Source organism: Octopus sinensis, linkage group LG11, assembly GCF_006345805.1.
Source record: "Octopus sinensis linkage group LG11, ASM634580v1, whole genome shotgun sequence".
NCBI lineage: Eukaryota > Metazoa > Mollusca > Cephalopoda > Octopoda > Octopodidae > Octopus > Octopus sinensis.
The window spans coordinates 63,173,575-63,198,133 of NC_043007.1; the positions used below are offsets into that span (position 1 = coordinate 63,173,575).

General features: G+C 35.3%; 2 protein-coding genes across 2 annotated transcripts in view; one reads left to right on the forward strand and one right to left on the reverse strand.

Moving 5' to 3' along the window:
* The first annotated feature begins 1,671 nt into the window (after positions 1–1,671).
* Positions 1,672–17,242, forward strand: LOC115217391 (galactosylgalactosylxylosylprotein 3-beta-glucuronosyltransferase 1). The gene is made up of 6 exons (XM_029787069.2): positions 1,672–2,014; positions 3,981–4,093; positions 6,515–7,032; positions 8,715–8,801; positions 12,086–12,292; positions 17,078–17,242. Exons 2-6 carry the CDS (start codon positions 3,997–3,999, stop codon positions 17,177–17,179), a joined length of 1,011 nt encoding a protein of 336 aa, XP_029642929.1. The 5' UTR covers positions 1,672–2,014; positions 3,981–3,996; the 3' UTR covers positions 17,180–17,242.
* Positions 17,243–21,641: 4,399 nt separating this feature from the next.
* Positions 21,642–24,559, reverse strand: part of LOC115217045 (ataxin-3) — a 31,742-nt gene continuing 28,824 nt past the window's right edge. Inside the window, exon 7 of the mRNA XM_029786611.2 lies at positions 21,642–24,245. Coding sequence (XP_029642471.1) covers positions 24,175–24,245 — 71 coding nt within the window. The 3' untranslated portion in view covers positions 21,642–24,174. The remainder of the gene's footprint in view (positions 24,246–24,559) is intronic.

The following is a 24,559-nucleotide window of genomic DNA, read 5'->3' on the forward strand; positions in this document are numbered from 1 at the left end:
GTGAAAATAATGTTCGACTGTGAAAAGTATTTTGTTGTTGGTAGATGTGATGCAAGGCCAAGAAAAACGGTGCCTATCAGGAGAGAGATTCTTGAGAAGGTAACGGGAGAGGTACCTATTTGTGTGAGTTTGAATAGCAGTGTCGCTTTGCTTGCGCAGAATGCAGAATATGCCAGTCAGTGTGAGACTGAGGCTGGGTGAATGAGCGTGCACATGAGTGCAGAATGTACCAGTTGTTGCGTGACTGAGGCAGTGAGTGAGTGTGCAAGGACGTATACATGAGTGCGAGAGAAAGTCCTGCAGCTGCGAAATAAGCTGAGGTGAGTGAATGTGTGCATTCTCTATCCATAATATCAGCAAAAATTTTCTTGAGGATTGCATTTTGTATGAAAATGTCTTGAAAAGAGTGCAGAAGTGAATTGTGTCTGGCATTGTTGTCGTGGGCATTTGCTAAGATTAGCCAGAACGACGACAGTGTGATATGCTGGTGCATTGCGTTGGACAGACGATTTCGTCTATAAACTTCATGACCAGCCTGGGGTCAAACAGAGGCAAGGTGTGTCTGACAAGAGCGCAAAGAGAATGAGATGACAGCCAGCAGTTAACTTTATTTCATTTCATTTGCCATAGAGGCAGTACAAAGATGGGTAGCTTTGCACTAGTCAAGCAGCCGACATAGAACCACGTATTCAGCATGAACGACCCAACACAGTAGCAGTCACGAAACGTAAACAGACATGACCGAATGACCAACGCACACACAGACACAAAACATGCCCGGTTCTACCTCATCACATCGACACAGTATTTCCCCTGTTCATTTTCGTCTAGTTGGTAATGTCATGTAGTGGATTTTCTGGTGTATACAATACGTAAATACAAGTGTCGATTAAATAAATTATTTAAACCACAATCCGATGCTTTCCCATTGTTTTACTTTGATGTCGTCCACATGCCTATTCCATCTGCTACCTCGACATCTTCTGCTACACCTTTTCCGCTATACACACACACACAACACACACACACACATACACACACACACACATTGAATCGTTAGCAATTTTTTCTCTCTCCTTGTTTCTTTTCTGTGAATCTTTCTGTCGAAGAGCGTAGGCTCGAAAGGTAAAAGACCTGTTTTATTTCTATTCCTGAGCGCCATACTAATACATTGTTTGTTTGTACTCCACCTGCCTTCGTCTTTTGTTTATTTTCGTAAACCTTCTCGTTATATATATATATATATATATATATATATATATATATATATATATATATATAATGGGCTTCATTCAGTTTCTGTCTACCAAATCCACTCAGAAGTCATTGGGTGACCCAGAGCTATAGCAGAAGACACCAATGTGCTGAGACCAAACCCAAGAATATATACAATTTAGCACATTCGCTAAAACCAATTGTTAATTATTAACAGCAAATTGGTCATCTTCACTTACAGCCGTTTCTATTAATACTCAATAAATATTAGATTTACAATTTATGCAGCATGAGCATAATATCATCAGAGGAAAAGGATGTACTTTTGAATGGTATATGTGTGTTTGTGAATTCATTTTAGCAGAGTCTGCTAAAACACACACACACACACATGTATGTATGTATGTATGTATGTATGTGTGTATGTGTGTGTGTGTGTGTGTGTGTGTGTTCATGCATGCATGCATGTATGTATGTACATCAACAAATCATATTAAGCTGCCTGGAAGCTATAAATGATAGCATAAAATATTTTGGGTTAAAAAAGCTGAGTTAGGAAAATAGTCGAAAGCTACCAATCTAACTAGGAATGTTAAAAATGGCAAATTAGATTATGTAGTCCTAGGTAATGTTTGCCTAAACATAGATCTGGATCGCCTTTTGACCACAAGTCTGTTCAATCAGAGCTAAACAACAGCCCCGAATTTGGACAAAATTAAAATGAGGAAATGTATTTATTCGAAACCAGTTTTCATTGACACCGTATTTTTCTGGTTTGCTATGTCACCACCGATTCCAGGTATGCTTATTTACTGTTTTAAGAAAATAATTGTTTGTTTGTTTTTTTCTAATTTTATCATTCTTACATCATATTTGCCCTAAATATTCTTGTTTTGCGTCGCTTTTAAATTCTGAATTGAAAATCGTAATTTCACGTGCATTATTTTCTTTGGAACAACTTCGCAACGTGTATCATCTGCGTATCGCTTTCGAAAATGTGTCTATCGTTTTATCTATCTATCTATCTATCTATCGATTGATCATTGTTTATCTGTTTGTCTTTTCTTTCACCAAATGTCTATAAAACTGATTGTAACTAATGTTCTTTGTTATGTGGATTTGACAATCTACTTGTCAATCTCTCTTAGTCGCGTTTCTTTCTTTTTCCTTTCTCTCTCTCCTCATACGTGTATATATATATATATATATTATGGGACCTGGTGCGGTCCCTGGCCTTGCTAATTCCTGTCAAGCCGTCCAGTCTATACCATCATAGAAAACGGACGTTAAATGATGATGATGACGATATATATATGTGTATACACACACACACACACACGGGATGTCAAGACACCCAAGCACACGCGCACTCACACATATACGTATGTATGTATGCATATGTTTATATGTATGTTTCCACCTACCAAATCCATTCAGAAAGCTTTGGTCAGCCCTAAGCTATAATGGAAGACATTAGCCTAATGTTCCATGCTGTAGGACTGAACCCGAAGTCACATGGTTAGGAAGCAAGCTTCTTAACCACACCACCACGCCTGCAACCTACCCAACAGTATGTCGTCTCTCTTGTCCTTTTCCTGTATATTACTGCTCTGCACTATCAGACATCCCTTACTCCCCCAACTCACACCTGGCCCCTCTGCCCCACTCATTCCTTACTACCGCTTACCTTGAAGATCCACCCTGACCCCTCATCACCAACTCCACCCGATTATTCCTAAATTTCTACTGCTAGAAGTCTGTTCTGCTCTGGCATTTTAATTTCCTACTTTACCTCTCTCTCTCTCTCTGTTCCTTGTTGCCTAACATAAAGTTGTTCCCTTGCATGACAACATCACTAGTGCTAGTAGCATAAAAAAGGTCCCCAGTACACTTTGTAAAACGGTTGGTATTAGGAAAGACATCCAGTCATAGAAACTATGCAAAGTAGACACTAGAGTGCAAAGCAGTCATCATTGACTCCATCAGATCCTGTCAAATCATCTAACACATGCTAGCATTGTACATGGACATTAAATGATGATGTTAATGATATATATATATATATATAGCATCATCACTATAATTCTGCATGGCCCAGACAAAGTTTGTTGAGGCAGATGCCCTTCCTGTCTCCAACCCTTATATGTTTCCAAGCAAGATAACATTTCTCCATGCCTACACATGTTTTTGCAGAATATTAGAAATGAAAGACAGTCATTGACATTTGTCAACTTTGTTTTCATGACATGTTCTGTTGATCTCGCTCGATGTATCTGCCTTTGACCTCGATGACAGCCTCCAAGCAACCTCAGCACTGGCCACAGGCTTTCGTCACTGTCTCCCATTTTAGGTCCCTGATTGCCCTAGTTATCCTGACCCTCAGCTTGTCCTTTGTGTTGCTGTTGGATTTGTTGGTCTCTCATTCCACTTCATCCCACACAAAGAAGTCAAGGGGGTTGTACTCAGGTGAGTTGGGAGGCCAAATGTCAGGTATTGTGTCTCAGCCAACAACTAATGAAGTTTTAGTCAGTTAAAGGCTTTTTTCAACACAACCTATTCTTAACAACAGAATTCTCAGAGTTGGTTGCTTTCGATAGTAAGGTAAAAGCTAAAATCTTATTCAGCTGTTTACATGTCCCTTTCACCAGAAAGAATTCAGTTGGTTTAAGACCAATGGAAAATTCACAATCACTAAAATATATTGATGAAAGGTTTTTATCATTTAATTTATCATTGATTTTTCAAATGAAATCTTATCATTTCAGGTCCATTTTCTCAATTATGTCTTCATATTGTGAGTTAAAAAACAGACGATTTATAATCAGATGTATGATCTTTGGTTTATCTATATGCATAGGATCATCTCTTTTAGGTCTGAGTAAGTTCATCTTATTTACTTTCTATTGTTTTTTCATGCTGTATTTATTTGTCTATAATATGCACTTGTGTATGATACATATTATGTAAGGCTATGAAATCCTAATAAAAATAACATGCATTGAATTTTCTAAAAAGAAGTGTTTGGTCAGATTTATTAAAACAAAAACCAAATTTGAAAGTGTTATATCACACGTTTGGATGGCGTGCCTTCGCCAATAATGTACCTCTACTCAACTACCGAACTCTCACTTCCGACGACTCGACTCAACAGAACTCGACGTCTAGTCCATTCACGGCTCCAGCTTACTCTATGCGATGTTTCTATGACTAGCTATCACATTCACTATTTATACATATTGGACTAGCTTACTTATCATCTGGGGGTGTCCACACAACAGAAAGTGACCTCTGAACTTTACCAGTTAAAAGTGAACTTTTAACTTTACTTTCAAACTTAAATTACTACCATCAGCCTTCATTACAGAAATATTGAAAAGACAATATAGAATGTAAATGCTTTCATTAAATTCATGGGATGTAATAATGGAGGCTGGGGTACATATATTTATATCTGGACCTTTGCCCAGTTGTACCTGTTAAGTCACCATTACTCACCCACCTTCTTATCTATTCAATATCCTCTCATTACTCTACCATTCCTCCTATCAATGTACCATGCCATCTGTGAAATGAGAAGACATTATTAGATCTGTATTGAATCCCCTTCCTCTAACTCTATATCCTATTATTCTTCTCCCCACTATCTTTCTGAATCATGATGCTTGAGGAAGGAGGTGGGAATCTGAATTACATTCCCATTTACCCTTCTTTGGTGCCTACCATCACTCCTCTCCCAATACCATTATTGTTCTTTCATATTATACCCTGCCTTTACTTCTCTTTGCTCCTCTGGCACTATATCTACAATTTCTTTCTCCTTTTCCTCACTATCACCCCAACCATATTGTTTCCCCTGTTTCTCCTTTCTTTTCCCATCCCACTCTAGTTTTATCTTCTGCAATTGTCCTCTCTTTTGCCCACTCTTACAATAATGTTACTCTGAAGAAACAAACAACACCACAAAACAGTAAGGATCCTGATAGAAGGTAACCTCATTAATGTTACAGCCATGATAAAATGTACCTAGTATGCTCTGTAAAGGTGTTCATAGAAGTGATGTTTCTAGTGTACTGTGAAAAACATGAGGAAACTTGCTTGGAAACACTAGGATTGGTGAGAGGAAGGGAACCCAACCATAGAAAATCTGCTTCAAAAAATTCTGTCTGACCCATGGAAGCATGGAAGAGTTGACATTAAATGATGATGATATCTGTTGAAATTCACTGCCTTTTTTTCAAATAATTTTGAAAATAATGAAGAATTTAGTGAAATAACATTTCTGTTAATCTGGTGTTTGGAACATAAATTAACATGAAAGTTTGATGCAAAGTTCTCATTTAGATTCATTTAAATCAGGAAGTTTGTATCAAGGGTGGTTCTCAAGCATGTGGGCATCAAAAGAGTTGATGTTTATGTTTTAATTTGATGTTTTAATAAAGAGTTGATGTTTATGTTTTCCAACACTGCTGCCAACATATCTGTGCATATACAAGCAAAAAGTTTAGACAGATATATGTGTTACACAATGTGTATGAAGACTGGCAAAATTGAACTCTCCATAAGCATTTGTGTTTGTTTGCATGCATGACATCATCAACTTGTGTTTACTTACAATTCCAATATTTACATATGCACTACATAGTGACATATACTTGGTCATTTGCTTGTGGGACATATTTATGTATATGTATTAGTGCATGCTATGAATTTCCAACTCAGAGCAAGATTAAAAAGATAAATTAGAGGCAACTTTTTGTGCTCTTTAAGTAAAAAATTTGCAACTTATATGCAAGTATATTTAATCTCATTATTAGCATAGAAAAATGTAACATATTGATTTTACCTCCTCATTACAAATCAATTTGCTTGGACAATAATATAACAAGTCATACTGTCCAGAATATGGACTCACACTTGGGTTGGGGAAAATAAGTAGCCTCTTTATTACTGTGTTTCAAAGGGAATTCAACCATAAATATTAACATATAATACATTTAATACATTGGGCTTTTAACCTATTGTATTTTTCATTTGTTTCTACATTTGTGTTGCAAAGGTGTCATTTAAGTTCTTATGTATAGTACACTACCCTAAACTTTTTGACTTTTAGGTTTAAAAATCTGGAGAAAAGTGTGTAGTATATTTGAATAAATAAGGTGTTTTTATTGGCTTCTTTCTCTAGGCTAATTTAACTGAAAACAGGCTATGCATACAATTTATTATTGAATGATTTAGTGAGAGGAATTACTTCCATGACAAGATATATTGTGTTTCTTGAGTTTTTCTTTTGTCATTTCAGCTATTTTCCTCAATGAAAATACTTCTATTGATGAACGGAAATTAAGCTTGTTAACTGACTGCCAGCAGAAGTTGAAAGACAGAGATGATTATATTTTCGCTCTTAAAACTGTACATAAGCCATTGAAACAAAATAGACAGAAAGAAATGATCACAATTTTTGCTATCACTCCCACTTACTCACGTTTAGTGCAGAAAGCTGAGCTCACAAGACTTTCACAAACATTTTTACATATCCCCAATTTCCATTGGATTATAGTAGAAGATTCTTCTACAAAAACTACTTTGGTGACCAATTTTTTGAAAGAAAGCAACTTAAATTATACACATTTAAATATAAAAACACCTGACAATTATAAACTGAAACCAACAGACCCTAACTGGTTAAAACCTCGTGGGGTGCTTCAACGAAACCTTGCCCTTAATTGGCTTCGGGAAAATATTGACATTAACACACAGAAAGGAGTTCTTTATTTTGCAGATGATGATAATACATATTCCTTGAAAGTCTTTGAAGAGGTTACTTCTCTTATTATTATTATTATTTATTATTATAAAAGAAATCATCATTATTATTATTATTATTATTATTATTATTATGTGGCAAGCTGGCAGAATCGTTAGCACACTGGATGAAATGCTTAGCCTGTCACTACGTTCTGAGTTCAAATTCCACCAAGGTTGACTTTGTCTTTCATCTTTTCAGGGTCGATGAAATAAGTACCAGTTGAGTACTGGGGTTGATGTAATCAACTATCCCTCTCCAAATTTCAGGCCTCGTGCCTATAGAAAGAATTATTATTATAAGGCATACTGGGCAAAATGCTTAGTGGTATTTGGTGTCTTTACATTCTGAGTTCAAATTCTGCTGAGGTCAACTTTGCCTTTCATCCTTTCGGGGTTGATAAAATAAGTACTAGTTAAACACTAGGGTCAATGTAATTCACTCATCCCAACCTCCCCCAAGCTGCCCTTGTGGAAAAAATTTGAAATAATCATTATTATTGCTGAGTGAGAATAGTGCATGCCATCAAAGTGACACTCGGGTACAAATATACGAAGCCCAATATTCCCCCATGACCAGCCATCTGAGAAGCACATGCATCACAACCATACATGCGCAGCATGGTGATTTCATATCAAGATAAACAGTGCATGACCTTGCAAGTGGGGCCCAGTTAGAATTCTCTTCATGTCAAGCAGCCTATCCCACTCAAAACATCACTGAATAAAGGTTGTTAATGATGATGAATGAAACACTCATGTTTCCAAAGGTCAATTATTCAAACCCCAAAGAATCAGTTTCAATACATGGCTACAATGCACCCCTACTACTGCTGCTTATGATTGGAGATGCATGTGCTGTTGGTCCGTAAGCGACATGCCCAATTGGCTATGGTCAAGCAACTGATAGGGAAATCTGTGGTGTTGGGCAGAATATTTGCTGTAGCCCATCTTTTACACCAAAACAAAACATGTACATGTTTACACTTCCAATCAGTTAAGATCAGAAACCATGAAAGCCACTGCTTGATACTGCATCAAGGCATTTATTATTATTATTATTATTATTATTATTATTATCATCATCATTACTATATGGTGGCAAGCTGGCAGAATTGTTAGCACACTAGACAAAATGCTTAGCAGTATTTTGCCTGTCATTCCATTCTGAGTTCAAATTCCACCAAGGTCAACTTTGCCTTTCATCCTTTTGAGGTTGATAAACTAAGTATCAGTTACACACTGGGGTTGATGTAATCGACTATCCCCTCCCCCAAAATTCCAGGCTTTGTGCCTATAGTAGAAAGGATTATTATATTTATTAAAGGCAGCAACCTGGCAGAATTGTTAGTATGCCAGACAAAATGCTTAGCAGCGTTTTGTCCATTTTTACATTCTGATTTCAAAATTCTGCCAAAGTTAACTTTGCCTTTTATCCTTTTCAGCTTAATAAAATAAGTACCTGTTAGGCTCTGGGTTTGATGTAATTGATTAGCCACTCCCACCAAAATTTTAGGCCTTGTGCCTGTAGTAGAAAATAATATTTAAAGGAGATGAGCTAGCCAAATTATCAGAATGCATAGCAGCATTTCTTCTAGTTATACATGCTGCACTCTCTTCTCTCTAAAGTATTTAAATAAACAAATGAGTATGGTTGCTATCGTATTCAACAAGGAAAATACTTTTTTTCTTTCCAGATGCGTGATACTAAAGTGGTGTCAGTTTGGCCTGTAGGCTTGGTGGGTGGTCTTCGATATGAGAAACCCATAATTGAAAATGGTAAGGTAAGCTGTAACTGGTTTAGGTAATGGATACAGAAAAAAGAAATCTTTAGCAGATGACTTTTTGAAGTATCATACCAAGTGTTTACAAAACTGGACTGTTTAACATTCATGTGTTCTAATGCTTTTACATGCATTGGATTTATATCAAGAAACAAGATAATGTAATTCAGACATTTTTAAAATTTATTTTTCCAAAAATAATACTAAATAAATAGTAATAAAAGAAATAGAATGAAACCAAGTCACAGTCATTAACTTGCACTGCCATACACATCTCTTAACCACTAATTAATAGTCAAACAAATGTCTCACTTTTCATTTACATTACACAGCTTGCAATCTCTATGATTTTTCTAATTGCAGCTGGGTCTTATAGTTTTTTGCCAAGATTTCAACTAACTTTGCAGAATCTTTTTTTACCTGCTATTACTCAACAAAGGTGGAACTGTAAGTAACACTCTTATAGAGGAATCCACCTTATTTGCCTCTGTCTCTACACTGCATATTTATACACAGAAAAACTGCTCCTACACAACTCTATCTCACAGCCACATATACAATTTCTAAGTGCAAAAACTTCTCCAACCCCACCAACCCAACAAGGCATCTAATCCTAACAGTGAATCTTCCATTTCTTCAGTTTGCTTCAAAAAGTAACTCTTATCTTCACCAAATACTTTAGTCTTCCTTTCTCTTCTTATTGCCGTCTTTCTAACCAAGTCAAAAGTGACAGAAACATTCTTATCACTTTAAGTCTCTTTCCCAGCTCATTGACCATTTGTAGAATCAAATGTCTCTTCCTATCCTGTATTGCACATTAATTGATTCATGTACTTCAGTAAAAGTATAATCATTGCCCTTGATTCAGCAAAACCTTCAACTGTGTCTGACATGAGAAATTGATAAGGTTGCCTGCCAATGAACTACACTTGCCTACCTTGTTTTAGCTCAGAAGACTTTTTTCTTTTTTGTCGAAGTTCTCTATGGTATTGTGCCTTGATGGGTCTCTCTGCAGTCCACATTCTACCAATTTTGGTGTACCTTAGAATTTGATCATATCTCCCTCTCTTACTTCTAACTGTACTTTTAATTGCACATATTCCTTAGCATTTTATACAATAATATCATTCACATGCAACCCTAATGTCATACATGCCTACATTACAGAAACTTAGAAACATCCACCAATGATTTCAACAATACCAACATACAATTATTACATATATCAATGAAACATCTTGCACATAAACACACAGCTAAAACTCTGAAATATCTATAAATGCTAAGTTTTACCATTTCACTTGGTCTTTTATGACATATATATTGCTAAAACAGCATCCCAAAGACTTGTTTTCCCCCTTCTGGCCATAAAATACTCCATACCTGATATTTTTTTTAAACCACTGACCTTCTCTTTAAAAATCATTATTTTGATTTTTAATTGAAAAATGTTCCACATTTACATCATCAATTAACTTATTCCTGGATGTGTGTAAAGTACCAGACCACATCAGTGACCTTGTGGCTTGGAATGTCATTACAATTAATTTAGAAGTAAAGGCTTTGAGTTTGAATCCAATCTGTAACTATACATATCCACAAATAAAACATCTCATGATGATTGGAGAACAAATCAAGTAAAATGTATTGTAAATGTAAATAGTATATATATTTTTTTTTTGTCAACTAAAAAATGCTGTTATGCATGTTTGATGGAATATGAGGTTCTAAATATTTTACTTGTATAATACAATGATGTTAATAATCAACTCTAGAGAGTATAGGACATATGCTTAGATTGTTGTTAGTGTTCTTGAGCAGATCTATGATGAAAATGTTCTAGAACAATACCTAGAACCATCTCCCTTGTATATACAATGCTTCAGTGAAGTTCAAAACTACACTACACATTTCATTATTTACTGGTTGGTTGTGTATGTGATTCAGTGAAATAATAATAGAATGCAGTGTAGCAGATAGGCTTGCCACAATTATATCCATCTATGCAGCTTCTTTGCCTACTATTTCTGGAAGGGTTGTGGAGTGGAGTCCTCAGGTACCTTCACCCTAGGGTCCTATCAGAAGCAACCATCATTAAACTTTCAGGCAGGATTCCCAAGTGTGACCAGCTATGACTATGGATATTATCCAACTATCTTATTCTTGGTCTACCTCTACATCTCCTGCTGGTTGACTCGGCTTCAAGAATCTGTCTTGTGATTCTTTCTTGCAACATTCTAATTACATGTCCATAGTACCACAGCTTTGATCTCTCAATACGGAAAAGTAGCAGCTCAACATGGAGAGCCTCCCTGATCTCCAAGCTATTCATCCTATCAAGTAACATTACTCTAGAGATCCTTCAGAAGAATCCCATTTTGGCCATAGTATAATAATCAAGAAATATGGCATCCACTTTCCTGTTTCATTTTGCTCACCTATGATTGAAGGATTAAAGAATTTACAGTAGCAAAATATAAGATACCCTGATTCATTGAAGTTAATCAAAAGTTATAGACAATTGTTTGCATAGTTTAAGGTCAACAATCCAACTCATGTTGCAGTTATTTTATGTGAATAAAATTGTTTAGTCCTTGTTAAGAAGACTTATGATCAAAGGTATTACAGCTTTGGAAATCAGAAATCCTGCTGTGCATATATATATATATATATATATATATATATATATACACACACACATTAGTCAACATTGTCCAATATGCCTTTACATCATTATTTTTTACTTGCTTCAATTCAAAAATTGTGGCCATGCTGGGGCACCAACTTAAAGGATTTAGTCAAACAGATCAACCCCAGTACATCTAAATGATGATGATGATTATTATTATTAGTTGTGATTTAGTCTCAAATCAATCCTAATGAAGCAGACCTATAATCAAGATGTTCTAGCTGTGTCCATCCTGTCTTTTGCTAGGAAAATGTCTAATCCAATATAATCCAATGTGCTCTGCTTTTCCTGAAGGGTGTAGCTACTATTTCAGTCGGGTTGTCTGACAAAGCTCTTTAATTCTCAATATTCCAATCCCCAAGCTGTAAATAGGGACCAACCAGGTGAGGTACCCAATACAATGAGGTAGCAGTAGCACTGTAAAACTAGATCATCAAGTTTGTTTGCAGTTCTCATCTCAAATTCTCTCATGGGTCTTGAGAATGCAATGAGAAACTATTGTTGTATCTACAGTCTCAGTATAAAAACAGATTTCTATATTATTTTATATATACACTATATTATTTTATATATTTTTGTTGTTTTTTTCTTTTAGGTTGTTGGTTGGTTTACACACTGGGAACCAAAACGACCATTTGCAATGGATATGGCTGGGTTTGCTATAAATTTGGAAAGGATATTTCATTATAAAAACGCACTGTTTACATACAAAGTACCTCGAGGTTATCAAGAATCTGTTTTGCTTAAACATCTAGGAGTGACTATTTCAGACCTTGAACCAAAAGCTGACCTATGTACTAAGGTTAGGGTTTTTCATTTTTTAAATATTTATGCAAAGATTTTTTTCCTTACTGTAGATACCCCAGTTGAAAAAGAAAGGAGAGTTACAGAGTAAGATAAGGAGAGCAATAGTGAGAGAGACGATGAAGACATTGTGGGACATGACCTCAAGGGACTTTGTGGGTAGTGAGAATAGGTGAGGTGATATAGAGGTCTGGATTGGTTGAGTAGGCAGGATGAGGTGATTGTAGCTAAAGGCAGAGAGAAATATAGGAGAGGCTTAAGAGCAGCAGATATGTGAGGGCATTGAGGGTGATTGTAGATAAGTGGTGTTACTAATGGAGAATAGTACAGGAGAGAGGTGATTGGTGAAGACAGTCGGCAGGGGAACATAATGGAAAATGAAAATGATTTGGAGTATAGAAGAAAGTAACCAAGCTCAGATGATAGAGAAGTGATGAGCATTAGAGGATGAAATGTGAGGGAAAAGATTGATGGGGCAGTGGAGATGGAGGTGGAGCAGAGCCCCTCACAGACAAGCAGTACCAAAGTGATTTTAGGATATCACTTCTGTGGTGAGCAGGTCTTCTTGAGTACAGCTAGGCACCAGATATCTCAATTCTTTGTCATCATCATAAGGTTCAGCGTCTTGAAATCATGTCTTCCTGGTTCTCCTTCTTCTACAACTTCCACCCACATTAAGTGATTTGCACTTCTTTATGCAGCTGTCCTTATCCATATGCATCACATGACCAAGCCAGTGCAGTTTTCTCTCTTGCACACTGCATCTAATTCCTCTTATACCTAACTTTTCTCTCAAGACACTAGTATTCTGTGTTGCACATCCAGTAGAGCATACTAGCTTCATTCCTCTTCAGTTTTCACATATCCTCTGCATTCAGGGCCTACACCTCACCACCATGTAGCATTGCATCATACAACTTTCCTTCCACTTGGAGAGAGACATTTAGTCGCCACTAGAGATAAAAGCTCTCTGAATTTTCTTCATCCTATTCTAGCAATTGCATCCTCCTTCACTACTAATTAGGTCACCTAGGTACTAGGTACTACCTCTAGAGAGCCTCCAAGGTATTTGAGAAAATCAATTTCCTGTGTATCTGAAGACTTTATGGCTCCTATGCATTTTCCACATGCAAACACTACTTTCTCTGCAAACCTTCCTGTTATTCCACTGCACCTCGTGTGTCTATAGTTTGCACTGGCTACAGCAAATGGAATTCCTGCCCACAACTTTCCTACATATTGAGCAGGGCCATTTACCTGAAGTGGGTAGAGTCCTGTCCATTGTCTTGCTTAGTAGAACCTTATTCTTTGCTAAGTTAACTTTAAGGCCTTTCAGTTCCAGGTTTTGCTTCCACACCTGGAATTTCTTTTCTAGTTCTTTTACAGATTCTACTTTAAGAGCATGATCACCAGTATATAGTAGTTCTCATGGGCAGCTGGTCTTAAATTCCTCTGTTATGACACGGAGGATGATGAGGAATAGGAATTGGGCTGAGGACCCAGCCTTGGTGAACACCTACCTGTACACTAAATGTCACATGGTTAACTCTTTCCTTACTAACCGCACCCCTGTATATGGCTTGTACAGCTTTCATAAGTCATTCATCTATCCCAAGCTTCTTCAGAAGCCACCATATCACAGAGTAAGGTACACTGTTGAAGGCTTTCTCCAGACAACAAATGCCAAGTACATCTTATTCTTAGCTAAATACTTCTCTTGCAGTTGCCTGACTATGAAAATAGCATCAATAGTGTTCTCCCCAGCACAAAGCAAAACAGCATTTCATCTAGTCAAATTCTGTTCCTAATTAATTGGGCTATAACTCTCTCCATAAATTTCATCACTTGGTCTAGCAATTTGATACCTCTAAAATTCTATCTCAGGTGTCTTTCTTACACTTGCATCAGCTGACTGCTACACCAATCACTAAAGATTATGCCTTCCTGAATAACTATATAGGTGACTAGACCATATCCTACTCTACCAGGTATTTTAAGCATCTCTGCTGTGACTCCTGGTGGACTAGAGGCTTTCTCTGTATATCTTTAATTGCCTTATCTACCATACGGCTATCAACTAGGATAGCTGGTTGGAGGAGCCTCCCTTTCTCCCATTCATTCTCCACATTTAATTGCCTTCCATAGATTTCATGCCTCATTCTTTTCAGAGTCACTAAGTGCAAGCAAACTATTATCCATCCATACCTATTTTTCTCCCACATCTCTGACACATTGATTAGCAATTTTAAACACTTCATGTCTCTCATCTTCACACTGTAAACATGGTAAAACCTCTTCCTTTCTGTTTCTACCCTAGCTTTCCTATTAGCTACCTGATATGGTTCTTTACTACTCTTTCCAAACTTGTCCCTGCTCTTTTATGGCACTGTTCTACTGCCATGTTCATCCTTCACCTGGCAGAAGCTTTGCTCCAACCAGATTTGTCCTGTCACCTTCATAGATTATCCTGTACTTCCATGTCATATCTCTATCTCTTCCTCTTTCTCATCAAATGCTTCTTTAAGAACATCATCTAAATTTGTCCATTTGAAGGATCCTTGAGCTTCCATAATCTCCTTTTCTATATTGGTTTTTGTCTCTGGATCCTTCTCGCCCTAAGTCTGAAGTCACTAACCACTAACCTATGTTAAATTGTACATTCTTCATCTGAGAAAGACTTTCCATTCACAAGCATCTGCCTGTTGCTGTTTTTGGTGAGAATGCAGTCAATCTGGCTTGTGTGCCCACCAGATTGCCAAGTGATCAAATGGCTGGTAGGTTTCCTGAAGTTGGTATTGCAAACCAGTAAGCCATTTGCTTTACAAAACACCAGAGCCTTGTTCCTCCATCATTTCTACGACCAAAGCTATAATCTCCATGCACACCATGAAATTCATCAGTGCTTTCCAACATGATCACAGAAATCTTTCATAGCCAAGGTAGTCCACAGAAGGGATACGTAAAAAAAGCTTTTTGAATATCTGCCAGTCTGACATCTAGAGCATATGAAGAGATAAATAACACTGTTACATTTAACAAGAGACTATTTTTAGTTTAATAATCCTATTACCCATCCTGCCTACCTCAGTCAACTTATTTATTCGTTTCTCAACAAGAATACCTACACCCATCCAGAAAAAATTTGTATCTATTTTCCTTGCCCACAAGCAGTCTAGCCAAGGCTCCCCTCCATTATACCTCTTGTATGCAGCATACATTTATGCCTCTGCTCAAGCATTTCAACAATCTCACCAGACCTACCTTTCATTGTGCCAATGTTGATTGTAGCAGCTCTAAGCTTGTGGACCTGGGAAGCTTGGGAGGGTAGTTGGGGGAACATATTCAGCATCTGGAAAGAAAATCTTTGTTGTTGCTTGCCTGCTTGTAGTGGGTCCTTATGTATAGTGGCAGTAAGAATTGGTTGTGACATAGATCAAAATTACAATTTCTTTCAGTCCCTTAAAGCCTTCATGGGGTACATAACCGCTTGTGTGGGGTGGTGAGTAGATAAGGCTTGAGGAATGAGAAAATTGTTATTATTAAGTCACCGAGTAATGTTTGTAGCAATGCAGAAAGAACCAAGAACACTGTAATAACATATACTTATAAATTATCATCATTATCAATGTGTAAACATATATTCATATAAGGCAGAGACATGAACATATATAATACACAGTCACATATAAGATGTTAATACATGCATGTGGACCCACAGGATACATACATATATATACCCATGCACTTGTATAACATTTCATAGATTGTTATATTGTCATCTGCAATATATATATAGGCACAGGAGTGGCTGTATGGTAAGAAGCTTGCTTCCCAACCACATGGTTCTGGGTTCAGTCCCACTCCATGACACCTTGGGTAAGTGTCTCCTATAACAGCCTCGGGCCAACCAAAGCCCTGTGAGTGGATTTGGTAGATGGAAACTGAAAGAAGCCCAGCATATATATATATATATATTTGTGTGTCTGTGTTTGTATCTCCACCATTGCTTGACAATTGATGTTGGTGTGTTTATGTCCCCCGTAACTTAGCAGTTTGGCCAAAAGAGACCAATAGAATAAGTGCTAGGCTTACAAAGAATGAGTCTTGGGGTTGATTTCTTTGACTAAAGGTGGTACTCCAGCATGGCCACAGTCAAATGACTGAAACAAGTAAAAGAATAAAATATATATATATATATATATATATATATATACATTTATATATGTGACAACATTTTGTAAACAAACTTTGGAAGCGCTAAATGTGTTTGGTATTTTACAGATGAGAAAGTAAATTTCAAATGCAGTAAAGCTGTAAGAACAGTAGAAAAAAGTTGCCAGCAAGTGGCTACGAGAGCCACTGGCAACATATGTATATGTGTGTGTATATATATATATATATATATATATATATATATATATATATATATATATATACACACATATATTATACATATGTGTACATACTCATATGCCCATTACAGTCCTATGCGCATGCTCATACATAAGCAGATATAACATACACATGCAGTCATATGTACAAGTGCTTGAACCTCCTTTATAAAAGGTAGTGATGAGGGGTGGGAGTTGGTAACAGGAGTGAATTGAGACTGCACAGTTGTGTGCAACTAGTAATTTTCCAAACATATCCTTGATGGAAGTTAGAGACATATTTGTTATTACTGCTAGAGAGGCCCCCATAAGGCTATCTCTGACAGAAATTGGAAGTTATAAAATTATTATTCTAACATTTCGTTTTAGACAATATTTCTTTATGGTTTCAGATTTTGGTTTGGCATACCCAAACAGTGAGACCAAAACTGAAGAATGAAATTGAAATGAAAAAGAAAACTGGTCATGGTTCAGATATCAACATTGAGCTTTAACAAAACAAATTTTTTTATTTTTTAATAAAATATTTAAGAAAATAAAATGTTTGTCTGGTTTTAGAGAATGCTATAAATCGAAAAAAATGCCATTATTTATTTTTATAATGGGTATAACATCAATATTTCAACAGAGCTACTTTCATTTTTAAGATCAAGGAACTTCTTTTTGATACTAAGTGCTACCATTAAGTTTGTGTGGGTTGGATGATTCTGTAGTTTCAGGCCATTTGCAGAGCTTGTTAGATTGTTTCTTTTTTGAATTGTTTTCATTTTATGTTCTTAAATTCACTGATATGAATAATGTACTTTACTTTATAAAACATCACCATCTACAATACTTTGACTTAATAAACCAGCTCCTTATGTACATGTGAGGACATGTGACCTAGTGGTTAAGGTGTTTGGTTTACAATCAATCAACTCAGCTAAAAAACTGCTCTCTCTTCCAGCTATCACATCTTTGATAATCCACTAGGTTAACGGTGAGAGGGAGAAGATATCTATAGCTGCTCATGACTATATAAGCACCCAAAACAATTAGTGAAGGCATGATACAAGCTACCAGGTCATATTCGCTGAGATTGCAGAATATGTATATAAAGATTATACAAATCTAGTTGGTTAGATGTCCTACAATTTCTAGCATGTAGGTAATTGGGTTGACATACACTTTTGAAGTGATATGATTAGTATAGACATTTTATAAAACAAGAAAATATAAAAAGAGAGAAAAAATGAGATGTACAAGGCATCAAAAAAGGAGAAACTCAGAAATCTATTTCAAAACTTCCACAAAATTCACTTTTCTAAATATCAGAAGATAATAGTCACTAACTTGACTCTTAATCAACTAGGTGCAGGAAAGCCCCAGCTTCATGCATCTGTTTTGGCTAAACCAAAACATTTAACAGTATCACACAGCTCTAATGCTTATTTCAGATTTAAAATTATACAGATTTGAAAATTAGTGATGCTGAAAGAAAATATAGGTGTAATGCAATGATGGATAATATTACCCACACAAAATTTCTGTTAACCCTTGTTAGGTCTGTGGCAATAAACTCTCAGAAAGTTGCATCTGCAGTTCAGCTGCACTCAGTTTAGGCATTTCACATCAAATACTTTTTGAACTTGCACACAATTTCCAAATGAAAAACCTGTCAATAGAGGGAGACTGCGCTAGCTTGTATTGTTTTTCATACAGCATATCAAGCAGAAGCATTTAGCAATGACTCAGTATTCTAAGATGTTCTTTCCCGTTTCATTCTTAACCCATCTTGGGGTATCACTGAAGAATCATTCCATAGTAAAGAAAAAAATAAACAGCAAAAAGCAAATTAACCAGATAGAGCTAATGCTTTTTCTCGCTTCACAGAATTACATAAAGTGCAATGGTTTGAATGGGAATAAATTATGAGTTGAAGACAGATTGTGTCTTCAACTGAAGTTTACCTTACCATATTAAATATTCATGTATACATACTAGTATGATTAAGGCAGCTAATTAGCAGAGTGTAAGTATTGAACAGAATGCTTTGTGATATTCATTACAGCTGTGTTCAAATTCCACCAAGGTTAACTTTGCATTTCATCCTTTTAAGGTCAATAAAAGTACAAGTGAAATAATGGGAGACGATTATTTTTCTCTTACAGACACACTTTCTCTCGAAGAAATCAGCTGTATTCAGAAATATCAAGAGATGAACTCACCAGGTTTAAAATGTCCAAGACATGCTATATGTCATGTTGACAGGCACCGCTATGATTCCTGGAAGAGTTGCAGACCACTACCTATACTATTATGACTAAGAAAAAAATAATGCCTATAATATGAACACTATTCAGTAGAAGGGCTTCTGTGAAACAAATTTATATTGTTTTGAATCTCTATTTCTTTTCACAAGTTATTAATGCTTGGGAATAGAACAAATGTCAACTGATTATGCACAGTTAAACAGAAAATAAAATACACTTGATATATTACACTGCTACCAGCAAATAAAATATTACATAATATTCACACATGACCCACCCATCTTTTTTCCAGGTTATGTATGTATCCAAAGTGTCCTTTGTTTTTTAAGCTGGCAGAGTTTAATCTGAGGTATTTTGGGTGCCATTTACAGCAGGTCAAGTAACCCATAGTAGCTTTGTTCATAAAAGAAGCAAGTGCAACAGGCAGTTTGAAATATTCTAAAGTAACCAGTGAAACTATCATTTTTATGCACCTTTCAAGCCTCCCTTTTTCTATCAAAATGAGAATATAATCAATTAATGGATATACTAACAGTATCTATTATTATTTATAATGTAATTAATATTAGTCCCAGAGGAATGAATACCATTGTGAATCCAGCACCAAGACCATCAATAGGATTTGAATTCAAAAATAGTAACATTCCCATCATTGACTTAGCAGAGGATTAAAACAAGACATGCAGAACATTGTAATACAAATACAAACTGCTTTATAAGTTAAATGCCATACCTTTTAAATAACAGTTGATTTATGTTTATAAATAGTCTAGACTTGTATTCAGGTATACTACAGAAGGTGAGATCAAACTAACTAGTTAAGCTGGTATGTAACTGTTTCATATGACCATAAGTTCATACCTTTTGTACGGACATCCACGCAAAATTATATTTCTTTACCTTGCACATGCCTTGGATCAACCAAAACCTTATGAATGGATTTGGTAAACAGAAACTGAAAGTAGTCCATCATGTGTTTGTCTCCCACTACTGCTTGACAGCTGATGTTGGTGTATTTACATCCCCATAACTTAGTGGTTCGCCAAAAGACACTGATAGAATAAGTACCATGCTTAAAAATTTCGAAAGGAAGGTATTAGTTGAGACCACCAATCCCAGCAAAATAAAGTGCTGGTACTTTATTTTATGGAAGCTGGAGGAAAGAAAGGCAAAGATGATCTCAGTAGGATTTGAACTCAAAATGTAAAGAGCTGAAACAAGTACTGCAAGGCATTTTTTCGAATGCTCTAATGATCCTACTAGTTAACCATCTTTAAATAATGTCTAATTTAAGTACAAGGTCAACATTTTTTGCAGTGAGGGCATTAGTTGATGCTACTGAGCCCAGTACTTGACTGATACTTTATTGAGCCAATAAAGATGAAACAATGGCCTTGTTGGAATTTGAATTCAGAACATAAAGAGCCAGAGCAAATACCACAAAGCATTTTCCAACACTAACAATTCTGCTAGCTTGCCCCTCAATTTGCAAATAATGAAATTCTAACTTGAGCTTCATGGTTATGTGGTGTGCCTTACAAAGTATATGCAACAATATGCATATGTTCAAAATTTCAAACAAATTGTGGAAAAATACAATAAAAAAGTTTTTAAAAATAAAATTAAAAAAAAAAGAAATGGCAAACTAAAACATCACCAGTAGAATTGTATAAATAATTAAATTTTTTCATTTCAATTATATTTATTGTATAGAATTTACATTTGTCTTAATATTTAAAATACTCAGACAAAATTGTCTTTAAAATAAAATAAACCTTATTTATAATAAAGTGAAAATTAATGTATTAAGTAGCATTGGCAATTTGAGTCTATTAAGATTAAAATAATATTACTAGTCTTATATAACAGGGGTAAAATGTCACAAAGAAATATTTTCAAAAATATCTTTAAAAAAATGCAGTAGTTTTAATACTGAAACAGAGAAGTGTGAGTTGAGAATACCAACATTTCAAGACAAATTCCTCAGTTATTCATGATACTATCTTTCAGAATTCCTGGCATTTATTCAGATGGCCCAAACTAGATTTCTTAGATGAAAAATAGAGAATAGAGAATTATATTTCTAAAGAACTATCAGCATATACTCACAGTTACAACAAAATCATCATAGCAGTAATTAAAAAAAAAAAAAAAAAAAGGCTTGAGTAGAGTGCTAATCAGCACAGTGGCATCCTACTGTCAACAGGAGCAGCCTACAAAGATTGCATTTTGGGAGAGGATTGAGGACAATTAATGAGAGTAGAAGAACATGATCAAGTGTGAGCAAAATAAATTATATAGCAGTTTGGCTGTTGGTATGCAATTCTATCAGTTCAGTAAAGTTTAGCCCCAAATCAACCTTGATCAAGCAGATCATGAGCAAAGGGTATTCTAACTGTAACCTTCTGACTTTTATTTTTCAGACTGTAACTAAGGCTTCATTATCCTTTATTTAGGATGGCAAGGTGTGATTAAAGAACCTGCTTTTTCTATTTAGATAACCATGATGCTTTATTCTCAGCTTAGAAAATATTGAATGGTCAGGTGTTGATCAGCTGAAATATCTGAACATAGTCAATCGATTGATGCCAAAAAAATTACAATGCTCTGCAACATTAGTTAGATACATTATTAACCTATACAAATAAATCTGCTTTTTAGTGTCCTGAATATAAGATAGTTTCCAGATATGATAATAATGCTCATGATTAATGCTGAAGTGTTGGCCATTTCCTTTCTTTTTTTTTTAATGTTTTAGGGAAAAAAAACCAGCACCCATTATCCTTTTTGGAACCTGATACTGGTAAGAGGAAGAGAGGAGATTATTCTTAGATAGGAGACCTGGCCCAAATGCTTGCAATAGAGTGAACTTCATTAAAGGCACTCAAGAGACAGGTGCTGGTGTTAAATTGGACAACAGATCACTTTAGCATCTGTCAGTATGTTCACTCCTGAAGTGGACTAACATATTTCTTTCATTATCAATCATTTAGGTCTTGTAATACAAGCACTGGTCACACACTAGACAGAGTATACTAAAACTCTCCTGACAAAACAAAATATATTTCAGTAAAAACAAAATGAGATAGTCCAACTTCTAAAAAGAAATTTAGGATTCTCTGCTTGACAGAAGGATATATATGTTACAGACACCAACTGGAGCAGTCACTTTCTGACAGCAATTTTAATGTATCTAATTGGAAAGTTGGAGGATCTTGTCTTATGTAAAAAGTAGTTTAAAAGTATCAGTTACACAGAGATTAAGGGTTCACTAAGGATTATGTGCTTTAGTGAGGTGACAGTACAATCAGCTGAAATATCTTTTCCAACAAAACAAAGCAATTGCTTTAATATTTGACAGTTACAATGAGTTTGTTGGATTGGCAATTTGCAGTTATAAAGAAACATCATGAAGTGGTCTGCTCTATTAAGTAGAAATCTTTTTGTACATCCCAAGTATATTAATACTCTGCTTATTACAAAATAAAATGAAAGACCAATTGCATGAATTAAATAAGTTAAGTGACTATGTTATGAATACTGTAAATAAAAATGTCAGTTGTTCCTCATAGGTCTGTAAATTATCTTTGTGCAATAAAATTTTTAAATTGTTGAAATAGCTCTCCTTTTCTTTGAGAGTTGCTAATAATTGTTGCTAGTGTTTTGCTTTCTTTCCACAACTAAGAGGGAGAGTTCACTTAATTCAGAATTTTTAGCATAAAGCACTCAATACATCATCCCTTAACTGATTACTCTACATTTCTAGTATGACTATAAAGGAGTGTCTTGGTAGTTAAGCTTTTCTTCCTTGTTTTAAACATTCAATACTTTACATTTCTTTCACAAGAGTAAATCATGAAAATGCCACTTCCATCTATAGCCTCACAACATTCACCTTTCTTATAGCTTTTACCCTTCTTTTATGAAATTTCTATTTTTGTCTTGACCCTTCTGAAATTGATTTACCACAATGCTTGCAGTAAATCAGGAGAGGAAATAAGAAAATTTCCTATGTAGCAGGTTATGAGGGGGAATATGGTAATTAGTGGCAAAAAATATTCTGACAAATTATTATATATACTAACAAAGAAATATGCCTTTTCTCCACATCACATCCTACTTCAACAGACCAATGACAATGCAAGAACAGACTGATATATTGCATTCAACAAACAGTGTAATGGAAATAAGCAATTTTATGTCACAAGAGTGAGAAGGGTTTGGAATAGCAGTTAGCTCACTAGCAGGTGACATTCTTTTTTCTTACAAAAGTTTTTAGGTTCCAATCAATCTCTAATATTAAAGACTGGAAACTATTTACAGCTGCACCAGTATTGCCAGCAAAGGTAGTGGAAAGTATTTAAATTCAAGCTATTATCAAGTATTAAATATTTGTCAACTATAACATTCTCAAAGCGAAAGCCCTCAAATTCAAATACTTAAAAGTTGTTAATCATAGTACCAATTACTAAATAACTAAAGTGTAAAGCATCTCGTATATCCAAAAATTAACACAAAGCCCTACATTCTTTCTACAACTAAGTCTGAAAACTACTTTTATCCTTATAAATGTTCATTAAAGTAGTGGTTTGGTATTTTAAAAATCTTCTTGAAAATTTGTCCAAAAAGAATTCAACAGAAAAAAAAAAACAATACTATACTTTATATAAAAACAAAGTTATATTCTCAAATAAGATTCCTTGAAACTTGTTAATTTCTAAAGAATGCTTTTGGTTAAGATAAACTGGGAACAAGAAGAGGAGGGACTGAATGAAAAAGCAAAAATTTAAAAAAAAGATTGACACCAGAAACCAGTTGAGATGTAGTTCTCCTATATGTAACATTAATAATGAACCCTTTTGACTAAATACAAGGACAATATTTGTAGGAGAGTGTACAGATGATCAAATAAGCCAAGTATCTATCTTACTTGGTCTTCATAATTAGGCTGATGGTTATTTTTAATTAATGAAATGACTGCTAGTACAACATACAAGAAGGTGAAAGGTAAAAAAATATTTATATTGCAAAAGTACAAATTGCATCAATAAATAGGCATTGCTCCCATAGCATTAGAGTCAGTTTACAGAAAATACAACCAACTGTGATACAGCTTTCTGCATAACTCTGTAAGAGAGAGAGAAATGAAGAAAAGAGAGGTGTAGTGTACAATTAGCACTTTCTGTTACTAATATCACAACAGAGTTGACTGTCCTAGTTCTTCAACCACAATAGCTTCACATTGGTTCTGCTGCTTTCATAGACATATAAATTGCTTTCTGGAGCATCTCTTCTTCACTCAGTTCTTCTGTAAGATAAAATCAGAAACACACATTAAATATTTGCAGCTGGTGCAAGCATGAAGAGGCATAATACTTTTTAAAGAGTTAACTGACTAACTTCATGCTATTAAGAGTAAAAATACAGAGATCTAAGATAAAGGGAACCATATACAGTTCCACTTTCCTCAGTCAATCTAGTTGACATAAGTTCCACTCCAAATTTTAAAACTGAGATTAATGATACAAGGTGCATCTAGTTGTAAAGAATTATCAATTCAATAATATGCAAACATCTAAATTTGTAAAATCATCCTTTATTTGTTAAGCTTACTGAATTGGA

Bases quoted from the DNA above. Each gene is read 5' to 3' on its own strand.
- LOC115217391 (XM_029787069.2), top strand. From the start codon at position 3,997: ATGTCTTCATATTGTGAGTTAAAAAACAGACGATTTATAATCAGATGT. The intron at 4,094-6,514 runs GTAAGTTCATCT...TTGTCATTTCAG, and splicing joins ATCATCTCTTTTAGGTCTGA to CTATTTTCCTCAATGAAAAT. The intron at 7,033-8,714 runs GTTACTTCTCTT...TTTTCTTTCCAG, and splicing joins CCTTGAAAGTCTTTGAAGAG to ATGCGTGATACTAAAGTGGT.